This window comes from Tamandua tetradactyla, chromosome 22 (genome assembly GCF_023851605.1).
Source record: "Tamandua tetradactyla isolate mTamTet1 chromosome 22, mTamTet1.pri, whole genome shotgun sequence".
Taxonomy (NCBI): Eukaryota; Metazoa; Chordata; class Mammalia; order Pilosa; family Myrmecophagidae; genus Tamandua; species Tamandua tetradactyla.
In genome coordinates, this window is record NC_135348.1 from 19,992,888 (window position 1) to 20,017,243 (window position 24,356).

The 24,356-nt window shown below is 37.5% G+C and overlaps 1 protein-coding gene and 1 pseudogene across 1 annotated transcript in view; one reads left to right on the forward strand and one right to left on the reverse strand.

Annotated features, from left to right (window-relative positions):
• Positions 1–24,356, reverse strand: part of ARHGAP10 (Rho GTPase activating protein 10) — a 345,070-nt gene that overhangs the window by 152,473 nt on the left and 168,241 nt on the right. Inside the window, exons 11-13 of the mRNA XM_077139864.1 lie at positions 12,995–13,076; positions 10,998–11,040; positions 9,770–9,835 (exon numbers count right to left, since the gene is read on the reverse strand). Coding sequence (XP_076995979.1) covers positions 9,770–9,835; positions 10,998–11,040; positions 12,995–13,076 — 191 coding nt within the window. The remainder of the gene's footprint in view (positions 1–9,769; positions 9,836–10,997; positions 11,041–12,994; positions 13,077–24,356) is intronic.
• Positions 20,892–21,746, forward strand: LOC143666253 (etoposide-induced protein 2.4 homolog pseudogene; annotated as a pseudogene).

A 24,356-nucleotide genomic window follows, 5' to 3' on the forward strand; every position in this document is an offset into this window, starting at 1 on the left:
ATCTTTTCGGACCCATTTTCTTCCTTTAGCAATTGAGCCATGAATAATTTCGCTTTTTACTTAATCCAGAAGGTATGTCAAAATTTTTCAGATTTTTCAACTGATTTATTCATGCAGATACACTTCGATCAGATACCTTCTTTTACTTTATGGATGCTTGTTGCACAGGCAGACACTGCTGTATTTAGAAATTTCTATTTCAGTTCACTCAAAACTGCAAAAATCAATCTGTATCATGTGCCAAAATGATTTAAAATAAATTTACACGCTAATCAAGTTAAAACAAACAAAAACACTGAAGGAAGAAACAGACATCTCTACAATCATAGCGGGAGACTTCGGGGCATCACTCTCATCTACAGACTGAGCATCTAGACAGAGGATCAATAAGAAAATAGAGTCCTTGAATAACATTATAAAAGAACTAGATCTAATAGACATATTCAGAATATTGTACCTCAAAATAGCAGGGCAGACATTCTTCTCAAGTGCTCGTGGATCATTTTTCAGGACAGACCACATGTTGGGTCACAAAACAGGCCTCAAATTTTTTTAAAAATTCAAAGCTAAAAAGCACTTTCTCTCACCAAAATGTAATGAAGATGGAATTCAGTAACAAGCAAAGAAATGGTAAATTCACAAATACAAGGAGGTTAAACAACATACTCAGACTGAAGGGGTCAAAGAAGAAATTGCAAGCAAAATCAGACAAATGAGAACAAGAAGATATTACGTATTAAAACTTACGGGATGCAGCAAAGGCAGTACTGAGAGGGAAATTTGGAGCCCTAAATGTCTACATTAAAAAAGAAGAAGGAGCTAAAATCAAACACACTCCAAGGGTGCACACTTGGAGAAACCAGAAAAAGAACAGCAAACTAATCTCAAAGCAAGCAAAAGGAAAGAAAAAATAAAGATTAGAGCAGAAACAAATGAAACTGACAATTAAGAGAACAAGAGAGAGAATTAACACCACCAAAAGCTGGTTCTTTGAGAAGAATAAAATTCACAAACCTTTAGCTAGTCTGAGAAAGAAAGAAAAGAAGATGCAAATAAATTAGATCAGAAATGACAGAAGGATATTACTGCTGACCTCACACAAATAAAAAGTGTCATAAGAGGATATGATGAACAATTGTATACCAACAAATTTTTACAGTTTAGATGAAGTGGTCAAATTCCCAGTAATACATGAACAACCAGCACTGACTCTAAAAGAAACAGAAGACCACTTCCCAACAAAGAAAAGACCAGAACCAGATGGCTTTATAGGTCTATTCTATCAATTGTCCCAAGAATTAATATGCATCCTGCTCAGACTCTTCCAAAAAATCGAAGAGGAGGGAACAGTATCTAACTCATTCTATGAGACCAACATCACCCTAATACTGATGCCAAATAAAGATACTATAAGAAAGGAAATTACAGACCAATTTCCCAAGTAAATATGGATGCCAAAATCCTCAACAAAGCACTTGCAAGTTGAATCCAACAGCATATTAAAAGAATTTTACACCATGATCAAGTGGGTATACAAGAGAGCATCAACACAAGAAAATCAATTAATGTAATACACCACATTAATAAATTGAATGGGGAAATCACATGATCATCTCAACTGATGTATAAAAGGCATTCGACAAAATCCAGCATCCTTTCTTGAGAAAAACACTGCAAAACATAGGAAAAGAAGGAAACCTCTTCAATATGATAAAGGGTACATATGAAAATCCACACCTAACACTGCACTCAATGGTGAAAAACTGAAAGCTTTCCTTCGAAGGTCCAGAAGAAAACAACATTGTGCTAATAGTTCTAGCTAGAGCAGTTAGGCTAGGAAAAAAAAATAATAAAAAGTGTCCATATTGGAAAGGGAGAAGTAAAACGTTCACTATTTGCAGATGACATGATCCCATATGAACAAAATCCAAAAAAAACCTACAACAAAGCTACTAAAGCTAATAAACAAGGAGGAAAGTGGGGGACAAGGGATAAGGAACGTGTTAGGTTGTTGTGGTTTTTCTGAGTAATGCCAACGTTCTAAAATTGATTGTGATGAGGAATGCACAACTATGTGATGAGATTATGAAACACTCATTGTGTACTTCTGATAGACTGCATGGTATATGAATATATCTCAATAAAATTCTCAAGTGCTTGTGGATCATTTTTCAGGACAGACAACATGTTGGGTCACAAAACAGGCCTCAATTTTTTTTTTCATTTTAAAGAATATCTAGGGCCACGGTGGCTCAGCAGGTAAGAATGCTTGCCTGCCATGCCCAAGGACCCGGGTTCAATTCCCAGTGCCTGCCCATGTTAAAAAAAAAAAAAAAAAAGAATATCTATTGGCTATAGACATAAGGGTTTATTTCTGACCTTCCAATTTGATTCCATCAGTCTATATGCCTGTCCTTGTGCCAGTACATTATTTTGATTGTGGTAGCTTTGTATTAAGTTTTAAAATCAGGAAGTGTGAGTCCTCCCACTGTGCTATTATTTTTCAACATCGTTTTGGCTATTTGGAACCTCTTAACCTTTCCATATGAACTGGATGGCTGGTTTTACCATTTCTGCAAAGAAGGCTCTTGGAATTTTGAATAGGATGGCACTGTATCTATAAATCACTTTGGGTAGAATGGACAAAATGTTTTTCCATTGATTTAGGTCTTCTTTCAACAATATTTTTTAGTTTTCCATATACAAGTCCATTACATCCTTGACTAATTTCTAGCTATTTGATTCTTAGAGTTGCTATTATAAACGGAATATTTTTCTTGATTTCCTTGTTAAGATTGTTTATTACTAAAATTTAAAAATACCATGATTTTTTGGCTTTGATCTTGTAACCCATTTTGCTGAATTCATTTATTAGTTTTAGTAGCTTTATTCTGTTGAACCGCACTCTTTTCTCTGCCAAATTCCTTCCTTTCAAGCACCCCACATACACCAACGTAGAGAGTTCCTCCTTGTCATTTGGAACTCTAGCTCAAGTGTTAGGTCCTGGGGGAAGCCCTCCATGGCCAATGTTTCAGAAGTCCAGAAGGCGCAAAGGAGAATGCTAAGCCATCTTCTTCTCAACAATACAGGTGGCGTAGCAGACTCCATTATGAGCGAGCACATATTTTGGTGTGTACGTTGCCGTGTTAGTTCCCCACAAAGCCAGAGGAAGGGAGGAAGGGCTGCATAAAGCTAGTTAAGAATAATGAGGTATTTCCCCACATAAAGGCAAACTACCACAGGGCACTGGGAGGGAGAGAATACATAAGAGGCGCTGGAGACAAAACAGTGGGATGACTGAATGAAAGCTGCCATAAACACTTCCAAATTTGCCTTGGATGCACCTACAAAATATCTGAAATTTTAATCCATCTCCTTGGCTTCTGACAGTGATACTAACTCTTAGCCATTTTGCTGTATCTTCTCTTAATCTCACTTTTTTGGTATTCCTCAAGGTTTGACCCCATATCTACTATGCTCTCACTCTTATAATCCCAAAAGCCAGAAGGATCATTGCCCAAGCCCCCATAAACTGTGTTCCCTCAGAAAGTCTCCCTTGGCTAAAAGCAGAAGATCAGGAAACCCTTCTCTCCACTTGACTACTTTCCTACTTTGCTAGCTGCAGGAATGCAATATACCAGAAACAGAATGGCTTTTAAAAAGGGAAATTTATTAAGTTGCTAGTTTATAGTTCTAAGGCCGAGAAAATGTCCCAATTAAAACAAGTTTATAGAAATATCCAATCTAAGGTATCCAGGGAAAGATACCTTGGTTCAAGAAGATCAATGAAGTTCAGAGTTTCTCTCCCATCTGGAAGGGCACATGGCAAACACGGCATCATCTGCTACCTTCTTCTCCTGGTTTCTTGTTTAATGAAGCTCCCTGGTAGTCATTTTCTTTCTTCATCTCCAAAGGTTGCTGGCTGGTGGACTCTGCTTCTCATGGCTATGTCGTTCTGCTCTGCTCTCTCTGAATCTCTTTCATTCTCCAAAATGATTCCTCTTTCATAGGACTCCAGAAACTTATCAAGACCCACCCAAATGGATAGAGACATGTCGTCGCCTAATATAGCTTAACAACCACTCTTGATTAAATCATATCTCCAGGGAGATGATGTGGTTACAGTTCCAAATGAATAGTATTGAATTGGGATTATTCTACCTTTATGAAATGGGATTTAGATTGAAACATGGCTTTTCTAGGGGACATACATCCTTTCAAACCAGCACAACTGCCAATATTCTATTAATATCGATTTCTTCTTGTCTACAGCAGAGGTCCAGCCTCCCAAAGACTCTCATTCAATGGGTCTGGAATTTGCATGCTCAAGCAGTTTCCTGGGTGATCGTGATGTATTTTATTAGGTTTATAATGACCCCTTGAACTTCCTTGATATCTTCTTTGTTTCTCACACTAAAATTTGAAGGTGCTATTCCTTGCAGAACTCTCATCTTCTAAGCACAATGAGACTACTACATGAGATGCTAAATGTGTCTACTACAGCAAAATCCCTCACATGTATCCATGCTATCTGAACCCACTACCCAATCTATTATCCAGAATCGGTTGCCTTGTTTATGGAATACTCCCAAACTAGGCAGAATTCTGGCTCCTTCATTAAGTCATTCCACATATGGCTACTAAGAACTGTTTTCAAGTTATCTACTTAAGCCTGCTACTTTGCTATCCGCCACCCCTTAACAATCACCCATTTCCTTCACGATTAAATATAAATGTGTGAGTCCCTGATCTTCCCGTTTCATCATACTTTCTTTCCAATCAAGCTTGGCTTATCTCTACCACAAATGGACCCTTCTCCCATTCCTACCACTACATCTTTTCTGGGCTTCTCAAAATGTCAAAATATATTTTCCTGTCCTTTAAATCTAAGGAATCCTATTCCCAAAGACATTTTTTTCAACTAACATCAAGTACTATCTAATCCATCAAACATGCATTCAAATTTTCTTAACCAGTACAAATTAGCAATACTTTCATTACCTGGCACACTTCAATTGTTCATGGTTCTCTATGTTTTATCTCTGTTAATGGACCAAGGATTCTACATAACCAAACTGTAACATGGATCCCAAAGGCCTAGAGCAGGGCTACGTACCCTGTAATTGTGCAACAAAACTGGTCATCTGACTAGCTTCAAATCAAAACCAGGGTTTAACTATGATGAGTCATCTGTCACTGAGGGAAGGAAGAGACCGTTGTGCTACTTTCTACAGAACTTTTCTATTTCGTTTGTTTGGGTTATTTTTTACCAAGAAGTTAAAGAAAAAGGTCCCCATATAGCATAAGACAAACATGAAGATAAGAACTGTGCATTCCATTTCTTCATTACACAAGCAACTGTTCCAACAGGACAATCTTTGCAACATGCGAGTATTACTTGGGAGCTTTTAAAGATCCCAGAACCCAGGTCACACACCCAATATCAATTAAGTTTGCCTAATAACGGTGAGAGGCATGCATCAGTTCTTTTTAAAGATATCCAGGTGATGCCAATGTGTTGTAAAGTTTGGGAACAACCACTTTACAAAGTCCTTCTACTTGATATACATAAACAAATAATTTCCAAGTAGCATTTAGATGATCTAAATCCACTAAGAGCTAGCACATATCATTAACAAATATTTGTTAAATAAATGAAAGGTCAGTTTACCTGACTTCCCCACATTTCCTAACTTCATATACAATTAACTTTTTGAAAATGAATGAATATGATTGGTTAATTGGTGGCAATATTTTAGTGAAATGGGATTTGCTCTCATCTTCAAATTACAGTAACTGCTAAATAGTCCCAAGCCAAGATAAGTCCACATTAGTACATAAAAAAAAAGATGCTATTGGGCAGGCAATGGTGGCACAGTGGCAAAGTTCTTGCTTGCCATGCCAGGGACCCAGGTTCGATTCCCGGTGCCTGCCCATGCCAAAAAAAAAAAAAAAAAAAGATGCTATCTTTTCTTAGGGTACTGATAGCTACTGAAAATTTTAGGTACTTTTTTGATGCTCACAAATAAGGCTGACAATAAAAACTGTCAAGTGTTACTAAAAAAAATAAAGCATGATAGGAAAAAAGTAATGTTTTACTAAAGCATATGAAGTAGTTTTCAGACAATGATAAAATTTAAAGTGCTAAACACAAGTGATTAGAATCTTATTCACTCAGATCTCATTAGATGCCTCTAGGATTGGGAATGCAGACATAAGTACACAACAGTCATTAAAGCTGTTGACCAAATATTTCCAGTTCTCTACCTGTCTTCCAAGCACATGATAACATGTGCTTCCCAGATTGCTGAGATAGAACAGGGGATGTGTGACTATTTCTGGCCAATTACTCTGGAATAAACGTAACTCACTTCAAAGCCAGAGCATTTACTTACAGCTCCAATAAGGTCCAAGGTCCTCCAGAGCTGTCTTTCACTTTGGCAAGACAACCTTTCACAAGACTGCCTGCTCCATAAAGCCCGGGTATCTAAGAGAGGATCAAAGCCCTCTGAACTGAGCAATGCTTCCTAAATGAGAAATAAGTTTTGTCGTTTTTAAGCCACTGACGAGAGGTTTTCTTATTAGAGGAACCTTGTTCTTCTGATCGATTTTTTCAAAATGAGACAAGACTACTTAGAGAATAAAAGATCTCAAGAAACCTAATAGCTCTTTAGGGGAAATCATTAAGAGAAATATTCCTTGAAGGAATTTCCAAGTTTAGGAAGAAAACTTCAGAGATTCTGTAATATCCCCATCATTTTTTATAATATGACCTAAAAGCTGATTCTTTAACTCTTAGTAGTCTATTATCTCATTAAAACAAAAGGTTTCAATAATAAAAGACCTTGGATTCAAAAGATCCAAAAAGGAAAGCATTTTTTTTTAATTTTCTATATTTAAGTAGTATGGTAGTTAGATTCAGTTGTCAACTTGGCCAGGTGAAGGCACCTAGTTCTGTTACTGTGGACATGAGCCAATGGTACAGGAACCTCATCTGTTGCCAATTACATTTGCAGTCAGCTAGGAGGCGTGCCTGCTGCAATGAATGACATTTTACTTAACTGGCTGGTGCTTAAATCAGAGAGCGCAACGTAGCACAGCCCAAGCAGCTCAGCATTCCTCATCTCAGCACTCGCACCTCAGCTCAGGCCTTTGGAGATGCAGAAAGAAATCACCCTGGGGAAAGCTGTTGGAACCCAGAGGCCTGGAGAGAAGGCCAGCAGAGACCATCCTGTGCCTTCCCACATAAGAAAGAACCTCATTGGAAAGTTAGCAGCCTTTCCTCTGAAGAACTAACAAAATAAATCCCCTTTTATTTAAAAGCCAATCCATCTTTGCTGTGTTGCATTCCGGCAGCTAGCAAACTAGAACAAGCAGGAAAATCCAACTTAAAATACGTACTCATTCTTCTGTTAAAGACACCAACCAAATATATAATTCAAATACATTCAACACATGCAGAGTCCAATACCCCTTCCATTCAATGTACATAGCACTCCATGAAACTACACATACTAATCACAAAGTCTTCTAGATAGATCTTTAACTGTTCAAGCAGAATCAAATATGTATAAAACATCCTTTTGGGAAAGAATTTAATTTATCAGAATAATAAGTTATGCAAATGATACAATTAAGGCTCCTAACTTAAGAAGCTCAAGAAAAACAGAAACATGAATATTGATTTAAGAGAGATGAAAATTACAGTATTTCTTCTAAATTTGGGAGCACTACGAAAATGAAGAACTTTGTTAGCTTAACCTCAGTGCAAGCTGAAATAAATGAAAATCTGTCAGCTCAAATTGCTGCTGTAAAGGAGTATGGGAGAAACAGTTTTTTGCAGCTTGGGCTTATATTATTGATGGGTAAATCCCCAAATCAAAATACAGCTCATATTCATCAATTATCCAGCACTTGAATTTTACAGGTGGCAGTCTTGGCTTTATAAAAACCTTGTTTTGACAGGAAACGTGAATACAGTGCTTCATCCTACTAAGTCATCCAAAGCAGGACACGGAGATATAATATATAAGAACGAATTAAATTTATCCATACAATGTCTCTAAAAAAAAGGATCTTCAACCTCCAAAAACAGCCTATTTTACAAAGTTCAATATTAGATTTTTCAAAGTCTGCTGGTACAGCTGCAAAGTAAAAGGGACCTATTTTTCCTTAGGGACTATAAAGGAAAAGCTTCCGAGCTTTTGGTCAAGGGCAGCTTTTGGTCCTTACATTTAAAATGAAACCAACTCAAATATCTATCAACAGGTGAATGGACAGACAAATTGTAGTACATCCCTATTATAGAAAGCTACCTAGCAATAAAAAGAAATGAGCTAAGAATGCACACACAAATAACATGAATTTAAAAAGCATTATTCTATTCATCAAGAGATGAATGGATAAACAAATGTGGTATATATCCACAATGGGATTCTACTCCATAAAAAGATATAAAGTTCTGCCAGGCTATAACATGGATGAACCTTGAAGAGACCATGTTGAGTGAAATAAGTCAGTTACGAAAGATCAGATACCACATTCTTCCAGTTATACAAAATATACAGGATAACCAAATTCATAAAGACAAGGAGTAAACTAGACATTATCAGGGACCAGCAGGAGTGGTAAGGATGGGGAGTTAACAGTTAACAGTACAGAGTTTCTGGTTGGGGCAATGAAAATGTTTTGGTAATGGATACTGGTGATGATAGCACAACATTGTGAATATAATTATTGTTAATGAACTACACACTTAAAAATGGTTAAAATGCTATCACAATAACGGTTTTTTTTTAAAAAAAAACTATTGTGCATGGCTGTAAGAGGCAATATGAGGGATCCTTGGGGTGATGGGAATGTCCGTCTTCAATGTCAATATCCAGGTTTTGATAATGTATTACAGATCTGAAAGATGCTGCCATGGAAAGAAACTAGATAAATAGCAGAAAATACCTTTCTGTGTTATTTCTTACAATTGTATGCAATCTATGATTAATAAAATGCTTAATTTAAAAAAAGATTATGCTAAATAAAAAAAAGCGAAACTCAAAATACTACATACTGCATGATTCCATTTACATGAAATGCTAAAAAAGGCAAAACTAGAGTGAAAGAAAGCAGCGCAGTGGCTGCCAGGGGCTGGGGAGGCTTGATTGATTACAAAGGGGCACAAACAAACTTTTTGAGAAGACAGAAATTTCTTAAAAGTGTGATGGTAGTTACAAGACTAAATGCATGTCAAAACTCATCAATGCGAGCACTTCAAATCAGTGAATTTTACTGTATGTAAATTATGCCTCAATAAAGCTGGTTTTAATTGTTTAATGGAGGTTTAGAGACAATAGAGGATGAAGAATATGTTAATGGCACTTGAACAAAAATGATTAAGGTTGGTTTTCCAACATTGCTGATTCTTCTGATTCTCACTGCAGCACTGACTTCTTTAATACATGGTGGAAATACGTAAGTAAAAACAAAGAACCCACACTCTCAGAGGAAATGAACAAATTGATTCTCTGATACCTAGAACGTGGTCTTTGTAATAATGTCTGTCATTCTAAAACACTTGCAAAAAGCGTTTTAAGGGCGGTGCAATGGTGGCTCAATGGCAGAATTCTCACCTTACCATGCCAGAGACCCGGGTTTGATTCCAGGAGCCTCCCATGCCAAAAAAATAAAGCCAACAAAAAAAGTGTTTTAAATGACTTTTAGATTTTACATACCTATAGCCTTTCATGAATAAAATGATTTAGATATATCATGTTACCTCGTGCCTCAACTGCACTGATGCATTTTCTGAGAATTGTGAAACCCATTTGATCCAACTGGGCACCTAAAAGAAATCAGTTAGAAAACATTAGGGTCACAATGAATTACTCATGTTTCTCTTCTTTACAGAAATAGGAAATTATTTCCTTTAAATACAATCTTAAGTTTATTCACTATTTTAAAAAAGCTGAAAGGCACATATTCTTAACTTACGCAAATGAAAATTTCAAATATTTAGAAGAAAACTTGCTGAATTATCAGGACATTACCAATAACTTACAATTAAATTTGTAACAATATAGTTTTAGTTAATAAATTTAATTTGCTTTTAATAGCACAAAAGAAAATATCGAAAATTTTTAGAGGAAGCGATCTAGAAATAGTCACAATATACTCTGTCAACTATTTCAAAAGCAACTTGATCAAATATATATTTATATGTGTGTGTGTGTGTGTGTGTGTGTGTGAATAAATGAAAGAAGATTCTTAAATTTCTTGAAAGCCTGAGTAATAACACAAGAAGTTCTTTATTGAAAGCCTAGAAAAAAATGTTAGGTATTTAAAAAATATTTGGACAATCAGCTTAAATTAGATTTTTCATATTTTATACTGTATTCTAAGTTTCAGAATAATATTTTATTTTCACAATGAAATTAAAACAGATAATTCAATACAGAATATTTTGACAATATAATTACATATTTTTCTAATATAGAAGCTTGCCTACAATTAGACTGGCATATTTGTGTATCCTAATAAAAGACGAATCATGTTTTAAATATTAAATCAGGAAAAACGAGTAGGCTGAGCCTTTCCATTCAGAATCCAGGCAATAGTAATATTGATTCCTGGCTCTCAGAGATGAAAGCACGAACAATCCATCAATATAAACTTTGGAGCTTTTCCACAGTGTTAAGTGTAATTATTGACAATAATTGTTATGAGAAAAAGTAGGCAGTAGTTTACTATTTAGGATCTACTATTCACAAAGTTTTATAAAATTCAAGTTATTTTCTTTATGCTTAGCAAAACTATTATTAATTGCATGTTTGTATTTCTCCATAAATAATAAAAAAGGAAGAAAAGAGGGAAGGGAAAAATAAAAGGGAAGGGAAAAAAGGAGCAAGAGAGAGGAAAGAGGGAACACCCAAAAACAGTTTGACAGCAGTATTAAGTGCAAAGGAAATAAAAAAAGGAAAAGGTCATTTTTATAAATTAGTACTCACTTCTTTCTGGTCTTGGGACAGCGCTATTAAAACTATGGAACAGCTAGTAAAAGAGAGAAAGGGAATAATATTTTCAACACATCAACAAAAATGACTCAAGGGGGCATACCTAGAATCATGCAAAATCCACATTTTCATGAACTTTGTACTGATTAATACCATACTACCCTGCTCTAAAACACAAAAACAAATAACAAATGGGTACGAATCTGCATCTTCCCTGTCTCTTCTTTCCATTGAGCTGTGCCAAAGAGAGGTGGTCAGTAGCAAAAATAAGATGAAGGGGCTATGGTTCTTAAGTATTCAGTGTCACAGCTACACAATGATGAAGAAATGGCTGCATTCTAACCAGTAAGATGAAGCTCATTTCCCACCATTACTTCTAGAATCTTGTATTCACAAAAGATGACCCCTACTCATAATTCAATAACTACACCTGAAAAGCAAGGTGGTAATTCCAGGTAGTCTCTAAGTACTCTAGCACTGACCCATTATTTGGAAAAAATATAGCACTTAAAAAAATTCGTAGTACACCATATAAAAAGCACAGCAGAAAATTTTCTTTCGGGAAGTCTGCCTTCGTCTGCGTATCTGTAAGCTAATTGCTGGGCTCCTTGCTGTAAAGGACGTTACATACGTGTCTTGAAGGTTACACTGTCATTAGCACCAGATTTATTTCTCAACGACTTGGTCACGTGACCTTTCTGCCATGCAAACTCACTTTCCAAAGTGGTGCTTGATTCTCTGGAGAGACATGCCCTAGTCAGGGCATTGCCTGTACCGCAGAGAATCACCTGGCTGGGATCTCAGTAACCATCAATGCTGTTAAACACTCTCAACTCTGCAGCTACAAATTTCAAGGACGAATTAAGAATAGAAAGAAAGAAAACTAAGGAAGCTAAATGCAGTTCAGATATAATAAGATGACACAAATATCCGATTGTTGCTTTTTTCCTCAAGGGCAATAATATTCTACTACATTTAGCATGTATTTACGAAATATGTAATTTGGGTTTTTCACTTTTCAAACACCACATCAAGACTGGTGCAGGTACTGCTGCCCTGCCTCTCGGCGCCCCATCTCCTGTACTTTCACTCACGTGCCTCCATTACCATCAGATGATATTATCTTCTGGCTGTCTCATCAGCTCTACTCTGACAGTTATTTCTTTTATGAATATGACCCCTCTTCCACTTTTTTAACCATGCTCTTTCCTTTTTTGTAAACACTGCAGGAACGGCAAATGCTTTCCAGATAAGCCCACCTGATACCTACATTGGCAGTTCATTTAGACTTATAATACGTTAAGCAGCTTACTTAAATTGGTTACGATGGCATTTTCTGTAATTATCATCACTACATCCCCAATTTAAAAGATGCTCTGCCAAACTCTCAGTTCCCAAAAGCCACTAGTCTGCCAAAATGAAGTAATGCTTGAATAAAGTAGCAAACACTGTGAATTCCTGTGCCTCTGGATCTAAATCGCTGCCTGTCATTTGCTCCTCAACCCAATCTGAATAGAGAGCGATTCAATATAGCTATATAATATCGCATAGAATAAACTCCAAATTGTTAAATCAAGCAAAATACTCACAGTCACTTATAATATTGCCTGCACTACGTCATATTTACTGCTCATCTCCCTTGAGATCAAAATGCACTGCAAGCCTTTCTTAAGGTTCATCATCTAAAGTCCTGTCAGGTAGGAATGAAGAAATTGAAAATTTAGATGACTTCCTCAAGCAAAGCAACTCAGAGTGGTAAAGTCACGAAAAAATCGGAAATAAAAACGAAATGATACACTCGTCTCCTGTGTGCTGCTGCTACCTCATACCTTATTCTAAGAACAGAACAGTTCCAAGATGAATTCAAACACCAGTTTCAGCAGGAAATTTTTTTCAAATACCATTAAAAAATTACAAAAAAATAATGTAAAATAAACACAAGTAGACTCTGAAGGACTTGAAATTAAAACTCAACCACTGATGATTCTTACAGCTTCTCTTCCACCCAGAGCTTCCAACCACTGCTTCCTCTCCTCTTCTGAAAACGCCTGCAAGGTCAAAGAAACGCCCGGCCTGCAAAACACCAGTGACAGGACAGGTTATCCCTTGGCCAGTTAAGAGCAAAACCTCCTTTTTTACCGCCTAAGGTTTTATCTTGATGGTTACGCTTTCATTTATTAAAAAAAAAAAAAATAGAGGTTTATCGTTATTCAGACATGTACAGAGTTAAAAACGGCAACTCACTGTTCACCCCATCACAAATTCACTTCCGAGAGGATAGTGCTTCCCTCCTGTTTTCCTCAGGCCCCGTTTTGGTTCCCAGGACCCAACATCAATACTTCTCAGTTCAGTTTACTTATGCATTGGAGATTTTGCCTGAAAATTCTTAGTATTAAGAAAGAATTTCAAACAAATGTTAAAATAAATTGAGTAGACTGAAACACTGATGATCAATGAAAGGGAGTAGTAAGGGACATAGGGAAAAAAAAACGGGGAACAAAGGTTAAATATATTGGGTAAATGGAAGCACTAGTGGTCAGTGAGAGGGAGGGGTAAGGGGTATGGTATGTGTGAGTTTTTCTTTTCATTTCTTTTTCTGGAGTGATGCAAATGTTCTAAGAAATGATCATGGTGATGAATATACAACTATGTGATGATGCTGGGAGCCACTGATTGTACACCATGGATGGAATGTTCGTATGTTAAGAATGCTTGTGTTTGTATGTTTCTTGTCAATAAAAATACCAAAAAAAAAAATAGAAAGAATACTAGGCAGAGAACTGGTGAGTCTTTTCTCTCACCCCATGGATAGCTTCTCAAATGAAACAATAATTGGTACGTTAGATCAAAAAGGATCAGAAAATAAATTTTTCTGGCAAGGAATTAAAAGGCCATACAGACACCCCAAAAACGCAAAACACTATAAGTGAAAACAGACTGTTGAAACAGAAACTAACTATTAATTTCCTTTCCTCACTGAATATTCTTTTTTTTAATTATCGCTCCTGTAATACTATTCACATCGTTTTTAACTATTGGATAATCTTTTTTCAACCAAGGCAAGCAGTAAGAATCAATTATAATTCAATAATCATCATAATCCTTATAAGTACTTTAAATCTCTAAAAGTACTGTGACAGATAATGAATAAGCAACCCTTCCAGCATTCCCTCCCACAGGCGTTATGCTTTCTCCCCACATGATGGTTATGGAGCAGAGAAGAATACGTTATTTGCTTCAAGTTCACTACAAAATAACTATAATACAAACTACAACCGCTGGTGCTTATCTACAACCACTTCCTCCAAACTATGATTTGTGAAGAAGAAAAAAAAAAAAATCCCCCATCAGTGGGATACCTCACTCCTGAACATGGAAAGGTCCTTCAAGGCCCCCTCTAGCATTTCCTCTCGATTTACCGCTCACACCATCCTTTTGGAACAAGAACCAATCAAGATGCCCAGACAGCCAAGCTGTTTTAAAGAAGTTCCTTGCCTGCGATGTGAAGATCTGGGCCCTTATTCTTAGGAACCCACACTGGGCTCAGAGGAGTTAATTAAAAATGATGACAGAAAATGTCAGATGGCCTAAATGCTTCTCTTTACATCAGTTAAGTGATAAAGCAATATTTACACATGGGGGAGTGGGGAGTCTTGGGTTACCCCCGCCCCTACCCCATTTTCTTCTTCCCTCGTAAAGAAGAAAAATCTCTAGAGACCCCCCTAAAACTGTATTTATTCAAACATTTAATGTCATTAAACCATAAAAATATAAAATGCAAGACATTATTATCAAATACATAATAAAAAGTTGACAGCTTTTCTAACCGTGTAATGGTAAAACTAGGAAAGATCACGGAAACTGGGGCAAAATGGCAATCTCTGTCATAAGAGAAGAAATCCAAGGTTTACCAGCTTTCAGTTCAACAAACATTAAGTGACTGACTACTCCGCTCAAAGCCTTGTACCAGAGGGTCAGTAAGCATTTATTGAATACCGACCACGTGCCAGGCCACGGGCTAGGCACACAGCCCGGGAGGGCTTCTCGTCTGGCGGGGAAAACAGAAGGTAAACAATTTTTGCACATTTATTAACTACAGTTGTACAAGACTCTTGCAGCTGCCACCCTCCTACAAGAAAACCCTAACAATCGGGGGTACGCCCAGATATAAAGGCAATCAACCTGCAATCTGTTAGAGAATGAAAAGACTGATCTGTGGGCTAATCCAGCTGCTGATCTCAGAAGACAACTTCCACATTTGAAAGCGCTACAGCATATGTAACAAGAAGGCCTGCCCTAAACCGGGAAGCTAGGTTTCCCCAGAGAAGGAGTATTTAAGTGGAGGCTGAGAGGACGAATCAGCCAAGGGAGAGGAGCCGCGCCAGAGAAGTCCTGATTGGGGCGGAGAAAGCACAGTCTGGGGGAACTGAGATCAGCCTCCTCTCTGGGGCTACAAAGCCAGCTGGAAAGCGGAACAAAAGAAAGCAAAAGCAGCAGACCAGGGACCAGCTGCACAGGCTCTCACTGGCCACACTAAGGATTTGGTTTATGCAGCTGAAGGTTTTTAGTAGGGGAATAACATGAGCAGATTAAAAGTGTGCATGAAGAACTTTTTGCTGGGTGAAGAATGGACTGAAGACAGGCCATTGTTAGATGCAAAGTGATCTTAAAAGACTGAGAAGATGAGACAGAAATGGAAGAAATCATGATAGAGAAAAATGAATGGACTTGAGAAATACAAGTTATGGGCACAAAATGATGAGTAAGAAAGCTGTGGCGCAAAGAATAAAGAATAAAGACAGATCAATTACAATACAGCATCAATAACGAGAAAAGGATTCAGTAAAAGTCAACAGGATGGATGGATGGATGGATGGATGGATGGATGGATGGATGGACAAACAGACAAGAGGAAACAAGGGCATAAATAAGAGATTACTCACAAATTTCAGGCAATGAGCCTGAAGAAATTCTTCACTCTAGAGCCTTTCTGTTTTCTCCTAGGGTTGGTTTCCCACTGATTTTCATGTAGAGGGGAAATTATATTTATTATAAAAGCAGATGGTAGCCTATCCTTAACCAAGTTACACCCAGAGCAGCAGAGAGAGGACAGGACAAAGAATGAGTGATTCTGGCACCTTGGAATATAAGAAATACGTGTTAAATGAGGCAGAGTTTGAAGAGTTATGAACTAGAATTACAGATACCAACAGAAGGAAAATAGCAATTGTCAGGCTTCAAAGGAAACAGCCGAATTAAGTCTGGGTAAAAATTCAACGTGGACTAAAAACAAAAGAATGATATGCCTTGCCTCCAAGTAAGGCAGGGTACAATGACTCAAACCTTTAGCCCTTTTTGGAACCGAGCAGAGAATAAACAAACCAGTTGAAAGATGAGAGAGTACACTGAAACATATCATCACAGGGAAAGAATTCCACTTCTGTTTACATTATGACAAATAATATGGTAACTCAAAACAACGTCTTCACTTTGGAAAATTAATTCATCACCCGACAGATTCTTCAAAACACTTCACACTTGCAACACATGACTAAACGGGGATCAGTCACTAGCATTATGTAAGACTGGGTCACCATCTTGTCACAAAGACACCCAGTTTCATCCTCTGCTTACTGAACCCCTAGTATTAATGCAGGAAAAATAAAACAGTGAACCGAAACATGCCCTAGCCTTTCATATTTCTCAAGTTTCTTTCTCGTTTTCTTTTTTATTAAGCAATTGCTAGGAAATCATTAAAGAAAAATGAGACTGTAGGAAATACTGGACACATTTCAAAGTGCAGTATTAAAAGCATTCCATTATTAAATTATAACAAAAATATTCTGTAGAGTTTGAAAAAAGACATGAATTACTAATAAAATTAATGAGTATATAAGACAACATGGGGAATATAAGGACAGCCAAAAATAGAAAACTTTACAACGATGTGCTAGATTAGTCATATTTAGGTTAAAAAAAGAAAGCACAATTCTATCGTCTACATTTCAAGGAGAAGCTAAGGTAAGAACATTAGTGACCCTGCTGGAGCTAGAATTAGAACTGAAAATTCTTGGTCCTCGGAACCAATATTCCTATAATTCATTACAGTGGTTTTGCCAAGGAGGCACTTCTTCTCTTCCTCACCAAAGTAAGATCTGAATACCTACTATGTGCAGATGCTGTGCTAAACTCTGAATGTTTCATCACACAGAGTGAATAAAAGATGATTCTTGGTGTGGTGGATTGAGTTGTGTGCCCCAGTGTTGACACGTTCTTGGTCTCAGCCTGCATTCTGTTGGGTATGGGCCAAATATCCAAGATGTTACCTCAGTTAAGGTGGCCCACTGAATCAAGTTGGGCTTTAATCCAGATTACTGGAGTCCCTCATAAGCCCAGTGAAAGACAGTGAGAGATGCCACCAGGATCCTCAGGCGTTTCAGAGTCCAGAAGAAAAAGACCCTGCCATGTTCATCTGCACGTGACCAAAAGCCAAGGACCCAGCGTCACTGGCAGCCAGCCCCTGAACGTCAGTCTTCTGGGAAAGCATCATCTTGCTGATGCCTCAATTTTATACTTCTAGCCAACAAACTCCCATTATTTAAACCAACCCACACATAGTATTTGTTTTAGCAGCTGGGAAACTAAAACATCCAGTGACTATAAACGCAACAGTATAAACTTCATCAAGAAAAAATGGTGGGATCTAAGACCACCGTGCAAGGACAGTCAGTCTTTCTTTACTTAGAGCCGTGATTTTTAGCCATAGAGCACAACGTTGGGAATTGAAATCTGAAGAAAGGAACACTTAGGTTAAATAAGTTCTTGTTCTTAAATCTGCATCTCGATCTCTTGGCATTCACTAACAACAACAACAAAAAAAATAGTGTACTGTTATGCATAAGGAAATACCCAGGCCCAAACATGAGAAGCAAATAGTCTAGATAGCTAATTTCTGAATTCTACATTTTACCCACATCTAAAGCTCTAACAAAGCATTCAGAAGATGCGTGTTTATTTTGTATTCTACCTGACAGATCACTGAAATGGTAAACAAAGAAAAAATACAAAAAAGATAAAAATGGAGAGAAACTTTACAATATTGTGCTATGAGACTTCCCCTGTCAAACTGGTGAATTGATAAGTGAAAAAAACTCAGAAGTAGCTATCACAATCTATGGTGGTAACAATCAAAAAATAGTCTAACACTTTTCTAGGAGGAACGTTGAAAAGGAAAAGTAAAAAAATAAATGAACATGATAGAAATCCAGCACCAAATTTTATATGAGAAGGAAAACATGTCAAAGCCAAACAAAAGAATTTTAAAAGTTAAAGAGACGACAATCATTTTCTCACAAGGATTGCTGGAAACAAAGAAAGTACAAATCTATGAATCAGTCATTTTTCCAGAGATGATAAACTTAGGTTGCCTGATCTTACCATTCTATCAAGGATGAAGCTTTTATAATAACTTCTTTCTTCTATGCACCAGAGATTTTCAAACAGAGCAAGCAAGCAATGACACACAGGAGAAGTGAGATTATAAGCTCTGATCAAAGTGAATTCAAAAAATGAATCATCAGAGAATGGCTGCTTCTGCTCAGAATGTAAAAAGTTATAAGAGAACATAGTTCCCATCTTAACAATAAGAACAAGATGGGCAACCAATTCTGTCAACATTTTTTAAAATACTTGAAATCTGAAGATGCAAAGAAACCCAGTGAACTAACATTCAGAAAAAGATAAGGAAATCCCTGAAGAAAACAGAACACCCCACTAAAAGGATGAGTTGCTTTCAGCCTTGGTTGAACAGCACTGCAAAGAAGAAGCAATCAGAGATTAAGAACAATGGAATTTTAACAAAATGTAAAATTTTTAAATCTTTAGCTTAATTTTAACATAGAGTTTGCACCCACTTTCCGACTCTTTTCCATGGGATTCTACCCGACAGATGGCTGAGCTATATTTAGGATTCTGCCAAATACTCATGAGAATGTCTGAGAGCAGGTCAAGACTGCAGAAAGAGAACACACCTGACATGTGGGCATGAGGGCAAGGCAGGAAAACTGAGAGAACACTCCAGGTCCTCTATGCTCTCACTGAGGACACAGTAGCTTCCTGGGACTCGGGTAGGAGCGTTGAGAGAGGAGACCATGAGGCACAGACATTCGGGGCCTCTGGAGATTGAGGGCAGGACCAAACTAAGACAACCCTTCCAAAGAAATCTTCAAATCACATGAAGCCTGTGATTAAAATGAATCTAATTAAAGAACAACAAAGCCCGGCTCTAGTTCAAAATAAACGGAGTCAGCCCTAAATGCTAGTGAACTAACAGAAGAACGGACATGTCATTTTAAAAGACCTAAATATTTACTATTTTTTTTACACACAGTATCTGGCTCTCAACCAAAAACTTCAGACAGTGAAATAAGAAAATGTAACCCACTGTCAAGAAAGGTAATCAAGAGAACCAGATCTAGAGAGAGCCTATATATATACAGGGGGTGGGGGGGAGGGGAATCAAACAAAACCTAAAAATAATTATGTTTAAGGATCCAGTGCAAAAGGTGGTCATCATGCATGAACTGATGGGAATTTCAATAGAAAGATGGAAACTATTAAAAAGAGATGAATGGATATGCAAAAAATGAAAGATACAATAACAGTGGTTAAGAATTCTTTAAGACGGGTTTGACACAGCAGAGAAAGAATTAGTCAATGTGAAGACAGGTCAAGGGAAACTAACTAAACTGAAACACAAATAGAAAAGACAAGTGGGAAAAATGGATCAAAGAATCTGGTCACTTTAAGGCAATATCAAATGTTTTAACTTCATGTAACTGAAGGAAAATAAAATGGGACAGAAGAAATATTTGAGAAGATAATGGCTAAGATCTTCCAAATTTGATATGAAATATCAGCCCAGGTATCCAAGAACCTTAGTGACTCCAAGCTGGATAAAACACAACATAAGGCACAACATAATCAAACTGCTAAAAATGAAAAAAAAAAATTTTTTTTAAACAAAAGGAAAATCTTGAAAGCAGAAAGAAAAAAAAAGTAGAAATACAGGGATCATTAATGAGAAAGAAAGATGACATCATCAGAAATAAACGGAAGCCTGAAGACAACAAAATGACTTCTCTGAGGTGGGGGGGACATGGGCAATTGACTTGTTTTTCCTAATACAGCCAGACAATCATTATCAAGGGTCAGACTCCTGGATTACAGTTCAACCATCTCAGGTATTTCTTTCTGGCTATTCTAAAATACTAGACACTACAAAGAAATATCTATATAATGAGGCAGTACTCAGTCATTTTTAAATCCTAAGTTCTCGGTTATAGCACCTCCCTCTCCCATTGGTTATCTCTTGGCAAGAGAAGTAGAAAACTAAAGATAGAACTGTTTTTCCACTTTAATTGTTTTTTTTATACTTTTTGTTATAGTCCCAAATATACAACTCAAGATTTCTCATTTTAACCACTTTCAAGTGCACAATTCAGCGGCATTAATTCTATTCACAATATTGTGCTGACATCACTAGAATCCCTATCTCAACTTCTCCATCACCTCAAAGGCAAACTCTGTACCCACTGAGCCGTAATTCCCCCTTACCACATCCACTGCCTCCTCCCCACCGCCACGGCTGCTGGCAACCTGCAATCTATCTGTCTCTATGAAGTTTGCTTATTACACATATTTCATATAAATGAGATCATACAATTATAAAAAATAAAAATCAATACAAGAGTCCCAGCTCTGGGAGAGCCCAGCAGGAGCAGGCGGCCAGGTGCCCAGCAGGCCCACAGCAGAAAAGGGGCTGGGCGGGGGCCTGGGCAGCTGAGCTACTGGGTCCTTCACGATGAGATTTTGGGGTGCCTCTCTCTCCTCTGTGTAGTTGGCAGTATGGGTAGTGAAGAGATGGCTGACAGTGTCAAAACCTTTCTCTGGGACCTCAGCAGGGAACTCAAAGACTTCATCTGGGGCATTTATACCATTTCAAAACTAGATGCTCAAATATAGCCAAAGAGAGAAGAGCAGTGGTGGCAAAAAGCAAATAGTGAATTGGCCCAGCACAGAGCCCAAAGCCTGGAGTGGAAGCAGGAGAGAGAACCACGTTGTTAGCATTTTCCAGTGCCATACTTGGAATGGCAGAGTATTCTGGTCTGGTCTGGTCTCCTCTTGTTTTATCAAATGTTTATTCCTGTGTTTCAGTCTGTAATAACCCAAAGCACTGGTGATCCATCACTACGTGGAGATGTTTGGTCATGGCTGGAATTCTCCCTTAGATCATTTTCAGTGCTCTTTGGGTGCTCCCCCCTGTCTGTGCATAACAAAATGCCATTAGGCTTCAGGATACAGCTAATCTGGCATTTGAGATATCAGGGAGGAAGCCGCATCCATACCCTAGTATCAACAAAATAATTGATGACATGCTTTTCAACCTTTTGCTGTAGGCTCTTTTCCTCACGCAGGCAATGTTTGTGAGTCTCTTTCCCACCCACCTCATTGGCCAGCTGGTTAGTCTCTTGCATATGTTCCTTCTCCACTCTCCTGACAGCTCTGAATATCACTGGTTCAATAAAGAAATTGAAATGCACTAGTGGTTGTCAAATACAGCAAGGAATTGGCTTTACTACTTTGGACTTGGTTTTCCCTGGGCTTTTCTCACAGCAATGCAGTCCTCATACTTTCCCTGTTCACCCTTCCCTACCCATGAAAGGTATGAGGCACTCTACTAAGGGCTCTCTAAATAGCCCCTTCCCTCTGAGGAATTGGAATGTTTGTCTCCAGTGCATGGAAGATAGAGTCTCCTGACACCAGTACATGGATTTTTGCCACCACAAAGAGTCTGAAAGGACCACAGATTTTTCTGCAGCTATTTTCTATTTTCTAGCATTTGCCAGCCCCTGTATGTGGATTAATTTGAATATTTTGCTTTTCTCCCTGTGTCATTTACCCTCCCCTTCCTGCCTTCCACTATCTTGGCTGAATGGATTCTGTAAATCTAACTGTTGCAATGTGCAAACTTTTTTCTTCTGTGAAACATATACATTAGATGTGGAGTAAAGGAATTGTTCCTGGTCACTCCCTTTATAGCTATCACTGTTTTGCTTCTTATAGCGCAGGCTTGGTTTTGGTCTCTTGCTCTACTGCCAAAAAAAAGGCTGAAGACATGGGACAGGAGGAAAGACCTCCCAGCCAGATGTGCTGGGGTGGGGGGGTTGTTTTGTTTTTTTGCATGGGCAGGTGCTGGGAATTGAACCCGAGTCTCCAGCATGGCAGGCGAGAACTCTGCCTGCTGGGTCACCGTGGCCCGCCCTGTGCTGGGTTTTGAGGAGTGATTTTCGTTCTTCCCCTTGAAGGGGAAAAAGCTTTTTTTCACTGGTACATTTAAAGTTCCCCAAGTGTGGGGAGGTACCAATTTGGTCAGAGAACATAAACTTTTAAATTCTGAGAGGTCTGAAATGCACTGTTGGCCTCTACTGCATCTGTCTGGTATTTCAAAGAAATACTGGGTGCTGCAAATAGGAACTGATGGGGTAAACTTATTAAACACATTATACTTGTGATTGTTAGGCTTTTTCCTATCATTTTAAGAGACTAAATGAGGGGGATAGGGTGGGCAGGGTGTCAAAATTGTACAATTTTAAAATACCACAATTAAACATGAGCTGGTTATCTACAAAAAAAAAAATCAACATGAGATAAAATGGAATACTAAAAAATACTCAATCTACTAAAAGGGCAGCAAAGAAGAGGAACAAAGGGCCAAAGGACAGATAGGACATACCAAGATGGCAGGCCTATACCCATACATTTCAATAATTACATTAAATATAAATGAACTAAATTCCCTAGTTAAAAAGCAAAGAACAGGGCGGGCCATGATGGCTTGGGCAGGCCATAGGGGTTCAGCAGGCAGAGTTCTTACTTGCTATGCCAGAGGCCTGGGTTTGATTCCTGGTATCTGCCCATGCAGGAGAAAAAAACAAAACAAAACAAAGAACACATAATTTTTTAAAAACAAGACCTAATTATGTTTTTTATAAACATAAAGACATAGGTAAAAAGGAAAACTAGGAGTAAAAAGATATATGCTACAAACACCAAGCATAAAAAAGCTGGTATGGCACTTTAATATCAGAAAGAGTATGTTTCAAGACAAAGATTATTAGCAGAAACTATGAGGCATCCCTTTAAATGAGAGATGGGTCAGTTCATCAGAAGACACAGCATTCATAATAGTCCATGTACTCTCCACAAAAAAACTCTCAAATTCATAATACTTGAACAAAAATTGGCAAAATCAAAGGAAAACAGGAAAGTGTCCTAATCAAGGCTAAAGATTTTAACATCTCTATCTTAGTAATAAATAGACAAGTAAACCAAAAAATAAAAAACAATATCAAAGATTTGAGCAATGCTAACAACTTGAGAACACCATATGCAACTGCAATAAAACTCATCTTTCTCAAGTGTACACATAACATTTACTAAGCTATGTCATATTTTGGGATACTTATTTGGAAATGTACTGGACATTATAAGGGGAAAAAATAAATATGCTTCAATCCCTGCCTCAAACAATACATCTCCCCAAAATTATTGATAGCTTATAGACCAAAATGTAATAGATAAAACTATAAGACTTTTACAAGAAAACATGAGAAAAATATCTTCATGACCTTGGGGTCATGAAAAACAAGACCTAATTATGTTTCTTATAAACAAAAAGACACAGGTAAAAAGGAAAAATATGAATGAGAAATGAAAGAGAAATGAAAACATACGCCCACAAAAACTGTTGTACACAACAGCTCACTACAATTTTATCACAAAAGCTAAAAACTTTCTCTATGATTCTCAGACTAATGACCCTCATAATACATTTTTTTAAATAAATTCATACCAATATCAATCCATATTTTCTCTTGAATACCAGAACCAATATGAAATGTGGGTTCCAATGTACCACTGCCATCTTTAGGGAGAAATCTTACTCTCTGAAAAACAGAGAAAGCTAGTTAGAAATGTTCTTTCTAACTCCACATTCTACCAATTACACTTCAATTCTTGAAAAGTAACTTCCTTTCCTATTCTTTCTATACCAGAATCCTGCACTGAAAAAGAAAACACTGCAATTACATTCAGCTCCACAAACACGTGTTGAGGGTCTTTGCTTTAGGAAATTCACTGCTGACATTTTGGACCAGATAATACTTAGTTGTGGAGAGTTGTCCTATGCACTATAGGATTTTATCAGTATCAACGGCCTCTATCCATTTCTACTACCTGTTACTAGTTCTTCCCACTTTCCCTCCATAAGCCAGTTATGATGCTCAAAAATGC